Source organism: Vigna unguiculata, chromosome 3 (assembly GCF_037176805.1).
Source record: "Vigna unguiculata cultivar grain cowpea cultivar isolate G323 ecotype 2 chromosome 3, ASM3717680v1, whole genome shotgun sequence".
In the NCBI taxonomy this organism is placed as follows: Eukaryota; Viridiplantae; Streptophyta; class Magnoliopsida; order Fabales; family Fabaceae; genus Vigna; species Vigna unguiculata.
Window position 1 is genome coordinate 16,570,296 of NC_140794.1, and position 10,947 is coordinate 16,581,242.

Genomic DNA, 10,947 nt, shown 5'->3' on the forward strand with positions numbered 1-10,947 from the left:
ATACGAGTACAGGTCTACCCGCACAAATATGGATACGAGTACAGGTCGAAAGAGCTACTACCCGTACCTTATCCACCCTGTTAACATCCCCAATGGTGTGTATGGATGAAACAATTTAAGAGAGTAATTCATTTATTTGGAGAATTTAAATTTCTTTGAATAAAATGACTTGTTTGGATGAGGAAATTAAGAGAAATTAAAATTGAGGAATTTTAAGACGGTACTTCAAATAAATAAAATAGTAGAATTTGAAATTAATTCAAACAAGAAGGAAATTGAAATCCACAATTTGTGGAATTCCTCATTGTTCAATGTGAAAAAAAGGTTAGGGTCAACTTGACCGATAATTGACCAAAGACTAACTAAGCCGAATTTGGTAAAATTTCGGTTGGTGCGAACTTGACCAAAATTCCACCTGGATTAAAATTTTGGCCAAATTTTGGTTAGTACTAACTCAACCAAATTCAACCAAGTTTGGCCAAATTTTTGGCTGGGGCCAACTCGACCGAATAAATAAATACAAAAATTGGCTAAATGCGACCGAAGTTGAATCTAGCCAAAATATGGTTGAATTCTACTGAGTTGGACATGTCCGAAATTTGGCCAAATTTAGTCCAGTTGACCCTGGTCAAAATGCGGTTGAATAAGGCAAACTCAACCCTTGTTGAATTCGATCGAATCTTCTTGGATCAAAATTTTCTCTAGATTTGGACCTAATCGACCGTGAGATAAATTTGGTCGAGACGACCTAAATTCATCCAAATTTGGCAGAGTTGACCTCAACTAAACTTTGGAAATTTTGGTTAAGTGAGCATTGACCCAAATATGGTCGAATGTGACCGAAATCGGTCGAATCGACCTTAGCCGAAATTTGACTAAGGCGATCTAGACCAAAATTTAGCCGAGTCGACCTGGCCAAATGCGATTTAGTCATTCCCAGCCAAAAAAGTTGAATGCGAAGGAGTTGGCCTGGTCAAATTTTGGCCAAATTCGATTGAGTCAAATCCGACCAAAATTTAACCAAATTGAGCCAAACCAATCTTGGCCGAAGTTGGCCAAGTCGACCCCGACCTAAATTTATCCAAATTGGACTAAGCTTACGCCCGCCAGAATTTGGTCGAATTTGGTCGAGTCGGCTCGATCAAAATTTGACTAAATTTAAATATTTTAAGTATACAATTATGTTTTTTAAATTTAATTTAAAAATTTTATATATTAAATAAATATTGTTAAAATGAATTTTTTTCTCATAAGAGAAATTCAATTATTTTATCTAAACAAGAAATTAAAATGTAAGATATTCCAATTACTCTATCCAAATATATTATTTAGAAAATAATGGGAATTCAGTTACAAGAATTTCAAAGGCAATGCATTTCAATTTCTTAGAATTGTTGAAATACTTCATCCAAACACAAAGTTGAGGAATGACTTTTGTAAATGTTTAGAGAACCTTCTATGCCTTTAATTTGAAAAAAATCATTCATATCCAATTACTTGTCTATCAACGAGTAGAGGAGCAAGAGTCTAGGTCTTATTTTTTTCTTGTGGTGGCAAAATGGGACAGCCTAGCCCGTTTTGGCCCACCCCGCCCTTAACCCGCCAAAAACGAGTTGGGTTGGGCTGCTTGCCACTAGGAAACGGGTTAGACACTACAACCCGCCCTGCCTAAAGACGGGTTGGCCAACCACTTTTTTTTGTTGTTTATAAATTTTTTATATATAACTTTATATAATAATTTTTGTTTTTATTTTTTTAAAATTTTTAAACATAAAAAAATTAAAAAGACTTTTAGAAAAAAAAAAAAAACCGAAGGACTAAGCATGTCGGACAACAACAGGTTGACGAATTGAAAATTCTAATCCAACCTATCCTTTTTTTGATGGACTGCTGGCTGGATTGACAATCCAAATCCGCTTTTACATACGCCGAACTCTTATTTTATGGCACCATACCAATATGTATCTTTCACAACTTGTTTGATAATGTTTTGGTTCAAATTGTGTAAAAGATAGGGAAGGATTATCCTAGTCCGAGGAATACCAAAGTCAAAGAAGTTTTCGTCGGATGAGTATTCAGTGGAGAAGGGGATAACATAGAACTAGTTGTGTAAGTGGTTTGACTATTGAAGGAAGGTGTACATAAATAATGAGATAAAGGTTAACTAGAGTTTGAAGTAGAGTTGGCTAAAAATGAAATTAAGAGTTACGATCATGAGAAAAAGAGTACAAGGAAGGAAAATAATAGTTATAATATTATTGGATAGTAGTGATAAGATGACTTAACAGTAAAATGAAAAAGAATGGAAGGAAAGGATGTTAGTTGAACATTTACACTAACATTTGAGAGACACTAACATTTGAGAAATTTGAGAAATATAAGGTGAGTTTGATAAGTTTAGAAAAGAAAAGCTGAGAAATGTTGTATGTTCAATTTTCCAATAAAGAAAATACTAATAACTGATATCTACCGATAAAAAAATGATAAAATATTATCGGATGAGGATGCATGAGATATGGAGTCATTGGAAACGTGTGGAAAAAAATTTATATAGGAAAGTTAGATTTCGAAAAATAAAAAAATATAAAAAGATTTCCAACAAGAGATAAATATCCCTATGGGTTTAATCATAACAAATTGTATAAGTTTTGACAAACTCACTTCTTTTTTTATCTGAATGGGATAAACAGATAAAGCAATCCGACTATAAAAAGAATTAATATTACTCCTCATACAATCATAAGACAATCTAACTTTTAAGTGCTTCAAAATCTTTCTACCAATAAATTCTTTGTACTCAAGCTCGTGATCTTCATTTCATTCACTTTCTTTTCCATAAGCATGAAAAAGATCTGGTCGAAAATTTGATACAAGTAAATTGAGAAAAAAGTGTCTGTTTTTTTTTTTTTTTAACCTTGAACGCTATGTTTTCTTAGTATGATTTTTCTTCAAAACAAACTAGTTCTTGATAAAAGTATGCTGAACTCACTTTTTCAATATAAAAACCATCCAAATTTGTGGTTTACTAATGAGTTTTTTTTATATTCTTTTTTAGACTACCTGTAGTGTCAATTTTTAACTTTTTTTGTGGTGGCACCACCCAAATGAAATAATTTTAGGTTTAAATTTCTCACCCATTTTTTTTCCCATGCTAAAACAAAGCATAACCTATAACTCATTCATATGAACCCTCTGCACGAAAGATGCTTTGGGTGGCTGATTAGAACTCTAGATCTCAACCCAGTGGATACACCGTATTAAAGGTATAATTATTGATTTAGTTCCTTAATTTTTTAAATTTGTTCAATTTGATTTCCTAATTTTTTGAATGTTTAATTTGATACCCTAATTTTTTTAAAGTGGATCAATTTAGTACCATACTAAATATACTTGATCAAGAAAATATCAACATAGAGACGGAAATGATATTAACTACATCTAACAAACAAACCAATCTAATTAACTACGCTTACAATGACATCTCATCAATATACAAACAACATTAAACGAAATATAACAGGAGTATTAAACTGAACCATTTTACAAAATAATAGTACCAAATTGAACTTTCTAAAAACACGGAGACCAAATTGAACCTTTCAAAAATTTGAGAATTAAATCAAACCAACTCAACAAATTGAGGGACCAAATCAATAATTATATGTACAAACTGAACGCCGTTCCTGATATTCTCGTGTGCTTCTCTTTCAATAATTCAAACCTACCATTCTTTTCGTTAACTATGAACGTGCTTCTCTTCCAATAATTCAAACCTGTCATTCTTTTCGTTAACTATGAACTAGGTCAAACCAAACATTCAAATACCAACTGGCATATATTTGATACCAATGCTATTTGGAGACGATACCATCGGCTAAAATGGCTAATCCACAATGCCGAGTCGCTCATCAACCAAGAGATTCAATTAACTCTAACCGAAAGCAAGATTTTGATTAATTGTATCTTCCAATTCCAGCAAATGTCCCAGGTATGAACTCTGATCGTCTAAGATTCTTGCGTGCATGCTTGAAATTCTGATTACTTTTGTTTTCTGGGACGTTAATAATCTTAGTGTTGATATTTCATGATGATTTATCAAGGTACAATTCAACTTGAAAATTCAGTAATGTATTGCTACTGTTAAAATCTTAGGATTTTTTAAACAGCTACGTTGATGTAGAATAAAAAATGAATGCTAGAGAACGTTCCAAAATAAGGAAATTTCCGTTTAGCTTAGTAGCGGTTAAAATTTGAGGGATAATCAGATACATCGTGGAAATTTGAAAGTAGCATAGTAGTATCACGGAAAATAGAAATTTAATTCAGCCCTGGCCAAATTCACCGAAGAAATGGAAGTAGGGATGTAAAACAATTGAATGAATTAGCAGGAAGGTGACTGAAAAGGAAGAATACATTTCACCAACTTGTAGCAGTTACAAGACTTGAAAACTATTATACAATATATCAGTGTCCTTTTCTCCCAAAAAAGGTTGCTCATTGAGTTGAATTGCTGAATCTGACTGAAACGGCAACCACATTTCCCTAGAGACAATGCAAATATCACTTATATAACACAATCTACCACGTTTGACAATCCATAAAAATGTCACGTTTGAAAACCTACAAACCTTAGGAGAAACATTAAAACAATGATATTAGCTTTGTCACTCAACAGAAGAAAGACTGACTTCTGTGTCCTCTAGAAATTATCCTTGGTGTGCGGGAAACTTCAAAGAAATCATAGAACCACCAAGGAAATCCTGACTCAGTTTTCTCCATATGCTATCTTTTCAGCGAATGGGATGATATTGTGTGATACCACGCTTGGGTGGCAGCTTCCTCAAAATGAAAAGGACCAAAGAAGAAGGCAATATTTCCACCAACTGCACAAAAATGTGACAAGGATAAGGGAACTGACCTAGGACAAGTAAAACAAACCCCCTTTTTGATTACTTACCCTTGAGAGCAATCATAAAATATCTATAGCGGGTAGAGCACCTAAATCATTTCAGTTCATTTTAAATTGACTTCAGAAAATTATTTACCCGTTTTCCAAGAGAAAGAATTCCACCAGAAGTTGAAAAGTTTCTCAGGATATACATACCCCTAACAACAACATGAATTGGAGGATTTGAAACAGCGATTACTTGATTATTCAATTTATCAATTCCCTTGCCTCTACTGAGAATCAAGTCTAAACCAAAATTACGTTCCAAAAAGAAATGACGAATTTATATAGGTTCATAAAACCAATGCATGGAATTTAATAGTCTCCAACAAAATTTAAGTAGGGCATGTGTCAGGGCTTTCAGAATTAATCACAAACCAAGATTAACCATATAAGCAAAAAAAAAACGATACAAGTTGAACAGCACAACTATGAGAAGTGGGGAATACCGAAAAAAAAAGTATCACAATGAAGAAATACAAACAAACATACAAACTCACCAGGTAATATATAAAATTCAGAATGGGATGGTCCAAGACATCAAGGTCAGCAGCTCTATCAAATGCATTAAAGCACATCTGAAAACAAAATATGATCATACTCAATGTACGAACCATGCAATAGGAATCAGTATTTTCTTTAAAGAAAAGGGGCTAACCATAACGCATCTGATAAGGAAACATGAAAAGCATATGGTAGTCACATAGCCAACCTGCATTAGAAGGATCAGGTAGATTAACTCTGGGTAAAGGAAGGGGAGCAGTGAAGAGCAGACCAGATAAATATAGAAAAGTTTCCTTGTAAAACAGAATACACACCTCTTGCAGCTTCTTCCGTCGGCCTTTGGATTCAACAGGAAAGCGTTGCAGCATCAAGAATAGTCTGTCATAGAGCAGTCAGAAAAGAAATACGAAAGATGGAAGAGGAAATGAAACAATACTAATACTAAAGACTGGTGAATTTAGAATATAACAAAGAGGCTGGTAAATTCCCCTTTCATTTTCTAAGGAGTTCACCAGGCTCTCAAAGCTTCACCCTTTGTCCCATTCAGCTATCATTTCCTTGAGGTGAAGTACTTGATAGTATCAACTCAAATAATCTGTAGCCAATGTACAACATAAGCTCTGAAACTATGACCACTAATTTCAGCATTTTAAATTAGCTACTTTTTTCAGGAATGATCATTTTGGGGCTTTTCATGAGAAAGTACTTCAGAGCTGTCAAGGAAAAAGGTTCTTAGATAGTGTGAGAGTGTGATATGTGCAGTGTTTTTGGTGCTTTGAAGCAGAAAGCACTTGTTTTCAAGGGTTCTTTACACTTGCATTGGATTCCATTCCAAGGCCTCTTCTTTGGTGCCATTTGTTGACATTAGATCTTCTTAACATGACATCATATCACAAAAAACGAATCATAAGACTGTCAATGGGAAAATGTTAACTTTTTTTCTGTATAATAACTGGAGATCTTTGGTTAACAATCATTATATCCAAACTAGTATTTTAGCTTGATTATGCCACCTAAATATTTACTTTTATGTAATTAAAAATCATAATAAAATAAATTTTTAATACATAAACACTACACTGAAATTTAAATTCATAATAAATATAAATTTAATATATAAGCTAATTACAATGAAAATTCATAATAGTTAAACTTTAGATTTACGATAAACAACTAAATAGTAATATAAGACTTTTTAACAGTGACACTTCAAAAACACAACTACTGAAATTCAATAAACAGATAGAAAATAAAAGAGAGTAGATTGAAAGAAAGATGGTTAAAAAAATCAAATACACAAATAAAAATGAAAACATTGTAGTTTGAGATGGGCAGGAGAGGACAGAAGAGAGAAGAGAGAGAATATGGATAATACAGGAGCACATTAAACAATTACAACTGTCTAAAACTTCACTTTCACCCTAAAAGGTAATTAACTTACATTTTAACTGCTATTGAGAATTATGACCATACAAATTTCAAGGAAGGGGACAACATACAGACAAAACCCTAACAACAAAACATGTGTACGGAACCCATGTTTTTGCACTATAAAAATTTCATCCGTTCAAAAAGGTAGTAAATATTTGAAGAATTCCACTGGCTATATCTAGTAATATGAGTTGATTTTTTTTTTAGTTTTTCTCTTCTAAGTTCAGACAAGGCAGAATTCCAAACTAAGTAATTCTTAAATCCATACACATTAATTTCATAGCATAATCTAAACAAATAACAAATAACAACAGATGCAATTGAAAATTGAAATAGACAATCACCTCCCACCATAGAGAAGAAAGCCGAGGGCTGCAAACAAAGAAACCCCTACATATATGCATAGGAAAACATGATTAAAATCGTGATCAGTACGTCAAATCTGATAGTTAACCCCTCATAAATCATAAAATATAGTTAAACCTGCAAAGAACATCTTAGACAGGATGACAAGCACACTGATAGGTTTCCACCATAATATCAACCATAAAGTAATCTGTAATGCATAAAAAAGAATTTACTGTTAGAATGCCATTACAGAGAGATTGAGAGAAATCTGAATAATAATTGATATCTGAACTGATAATATATGTACAGAAGATTCCTATTCATAGATCACAACATCTAACAACTGTCACTTGTCCCAACAGAAACGTAACAGAAATGTGTATGGGACAGCTCTAAGTTTTAACCGACAAAGACATACTCTAGCATTTACCAAAATAAATAAAAAGAGAAAAATCTACAAATTCAAAACCAGTCAACATTAAATTCCAAATAGATAGCATAGAACACCAAAACATTGGCCCCAGAAAAGTTGAAAAAGTAATAAAGGTATGCTGACTCAGTAACGAAACATCAAATTGAAGACAGAAATGAAGTTAAAAACACAAACTTAAAATATTTTCTTAATCAATATAAAATATTTTATATTATCTTATAACGTCTTGATTGTTTCCGTTACAAAGTTGTTATGCATATTACTAGTAGACTTTGGACTTGTACTAGCATTAGAACATGACTTAATTATTAGTATAAACAAGAGTATTAAGCTAAGGTATTGGAACACATTATATCTGTCAATAATATTTTCTGTTTATAGCTTTTAGACTTGTCTTTCTCTTTTCCTTCTTCTCCAACCCTGAACCAATGACTATATAACTTGGTATCGGAGCAGTAATTTCTCTGTATTTTGAACCCCAACCCTGAAAAAAAAAAATCAACAGTCCACCATAACGGTCATTTGAAGTTTTAGGTGGATGGTGGTGAGCAGTAATTAGAAGCAAAGATTTCTTCATCCAACACAAGCCTGGGAATCAAACAGTTCTCTTATGGGGAAAAACATGGGGCAGATGGATGGGTTCAACTTGAAACAGATCTAACAAAGAAACAACTACGGAGGATTTTGGAGTTCGTATCAGAAATGGGTACAGGTAGAAATGTTATACGAAAGACAATTTCTACAAAGCATAAGGTGAGGAGGGCCAACGCATCTTATACAGCTCTAGCTGTACCTTTATAGCTTCAGTATTGTATTGATTGACACACTATTAATTGTAGTTTCTACAAAAGTCAAGAAATGCAATTAAAAATGGAAACAGACCGCAGGCAACATCCATGGTCTCAAAAAGAAGCACAGCCTACTGAAATGAATGGGAACAGTAACAAGAGCAATATGGGCAAGAACTTTTCACCTGAATAACATAAACCACAGCATTAATAGTATAGAAACTTGGTCTGAGACCATCAGTAGATACTGCGCGGGCCTGCAAAATATGTAACATCATAGACCAATAATCAGCCCACCGAAATAGCAATATCCCACGCTAATAAAAAGAAAAGCAGTACATCACCCCAAGTTGGACTTGCCTGGTAATAAATCTCAGCCCAGAACAGTACTAACAGAGCATAGGTTGTAAAGAAAGCAAGACTAGGGACGTCGAGTAAGATATGTTGAACAATCTACACACACGAGGCTGAGCATTAGCTATGAGAATAAAAAACTTATTTATGATGGAATTGAAGGAAAAAAAAAAAGCTGAAACAAATTATTTCTACCTCTGGCCGTAACTTCTGCACATCCCGACGGAAGACGAAAACAAAACACCGAACTGCAAAACCAAAAAGAGCATTAACTTTGCGCCAGAAAATGTCAAGCATCGTATAGAAGCAAATAGTAATTTCTTTTAATTACAAAAAACAAACGAAAAGAAAAATGGTTAGACTAGAATGATACAAACCCCCATTCACCAAGAAATTGAGAAAGTGAAAGACCTTCTGCGTGGTCCAACCATATTCTGGCACTCTCAATTGTATTCGCACTAATTGAACCTAAAATTGTAAGATTGCAATAACAAGAATCAGCAAATAATAAAACAAGCATAGAGAAAACCCTATCGGAACTCGAAAGAGAAATCTGGCATAGAGAAACATGGAAACGATGTCGCAAAATACCAGAGCGACAGCCGCGACGATTCCGTAGAGGATGGCGAGGAGGTGGAAGATGCGATCCTGCCAGAGCGGAGACTCGTTGATGTCCCGCCACCAGTGGGAGGATTTCGTTAAGTCAAGGGCGGCCACGGCCGCCAACGTCATCGCCGGCACGCCTCTCGCCACCATGGAATCGCTGGATGAATGGTTGGTTCTACACAAAACGGAAGGAGATTGGTTCGATCTTCGTCTTCTGTGGGAAAAGAAAGCAAGAGTAACAGAATCCAATTTACTCTATATAACTTATTATTATTGTTTCGTTATCGTTTCTCCCAAATATTCCAGTCTTTTTTCCCCTATTCTGGAACCATTTACAATTTATTATTTATTATTGTTGCTGTTGGGTTTTATTTTTGTGGCCGGCGATTGTGAAATAATTTGGATTCAGACAGAAGAGAGAGAAAGGATTAACGGAAATCCAAACGCCGTGCTGGCTACACGTATCCCTGTAAATAGAACAAGTAATATTCATTTAATTTGTTGTAAAAATCTTTATTCACAATTATTTAATAAACAAACTTCCCCACTGCATGTGTTTCTTTGATCACTCTTCTCCAAATAAATTAATTTTAAAAGTAATTATGAAAAGAAAATGAATTTTTGACAAAAAAATATTTGTTGACAAGACAAGCTTTTTATAAATAAAATTAAAATAAATTATTATTTTTTAATTAAAATAAATTAAGAAAATAGTACTTTTCATTTAAATAAATAATTTGTTACATTTTATTAAAAAATACTTTGTTAGAATATTATTTTCCTTTTCATAAATAGATGTTAAAGTCAAACACATTAGTTTTGGATGCTTATAATTTAAAAATGAATTAATACTAAATTTTACTGTACTTTATTTTGAATGATATGAAAGTTATTTGTGGTCAGTTCAACTCAGAGAATGTGTTTAAAACAATTCTGTCGGAATATATTTATTTTGATAAAAATGGAATATATATAATTTATAATAATTTTTATATATTATGTAATTAAATTATTTAACTTAAATTTTTTAAATATATATATATATATATATATATATATATATATGTATGTATATATTTTAAATTTACATTTAAATGATGAAAGATACATTTTAAAATTAAAATTTTAGAGTATTAACTAAATATTTCTTAAATAAGTAGTTGTGTTCTTATCGAAAAGAAGTAATGTACTTCTGAAGTGGAAATTATGATTCTTCCAAAAGATGATAGAAAATTGAGTAAAGATATTGTTGTATACGATTTTCTAGAGTTCAAAAGAATATCAAAATTTTATGAAAACATTAATGTATAATTATATTGAGTGAAAAAAAAAATGAATGAGTGCTTCTTTTTAATGTATTTATATTTTTTTGAATCCCTAAAATAAAAGTTTAATATTAAAAGATATGATTAATTATATAAATACTTGAAAATATTGCATATTTTAAGCCTATAATTGATTTGATTCTTAATTATAAATAAATAACAATCATTTATGGTTATTAATTATTTATCCTAGATATTTAAATGCTTAAT

The 10,947-nt window shown here is 32.4% G+C and overlaps 1 protein-coding gene and 1 long non-coding RNA gene across 2 annotated transcripts; one reads left to right on the forward strand and one right to left on the reverse strand.

Annotated features, from left to right (window-relative positions):
- The first annotated feature begins 3,767 nt into the window (after window positions 1-3,767).
- LOC146887531 (uncharacterized) lies at window positions 3,768-8,543 on the forward strand. The gene is made up of 2 exons (XR_014993777.1): window positions 3,768-3,988; window positions 6,124-8,543. It is a non-coding gene; the product is annotated as an uncharacterized LOC146887531 (long non-coding RNA).
- LOC114177792 (protein TOM THREE HOMOLOG 1) lies at window positions 4,394-9,770 on the reverse strand. The gene is made up of 11 exons (XM_028063325.2): window positions 9,398-9,770; window positions 9,184-9,274; window positions 9,002-9,054; window positions 8,813-8,905; window positions 8,638-8,709; window positions 7,367-7,439; window positions 7,228-7,273; window positions 5,767-5,830; window positions 5,607-5,660; window positions 5,449-5,526; window positions 4,394-4,883 (listed from the first exon to the last, which is right to left on the reverse strand). The coding sequence occupies exons 1-11, from the start codon at window positions 9,560-9,562 to the stop codon at window positions 4,791-4,793; spliced, it is 882 nt and encodes a 293-aa protein (XP_027919126.1). The 5' UTR covers window positions 9,563-9,770; the 3' UTR covers window positions 4,394-4,790.
- Window positions 9,771-10,947: the final 1,177 nt, after the last annotated feature.

Excerpts from the sequence above, each read along its gene's own strand:
- LOC114177792 (XM_028063325.2), bottom strand. The coding sequence starts at position 9,562 with ATGGTGGCGAGAGGCGTGCCGGCGATGACGTTGGCGGCCGTGGCCGCC. Across the intron at positions 7,440-8,637 it reads CTGTGGTTTATGTTATTCAG|ATTACTTTATGGTTGATATT; the intron begins GTGAAAAGTTCT and ends TATGCATTACAG. Across the intron at positions 5,527-5,606 it reads TCCTTATCAGATGCGTTATG|ATGTGCTTTAATGCATTTGA; the intron begins GTTAGCCCCTTT and ends TTTTGTTTTCAG.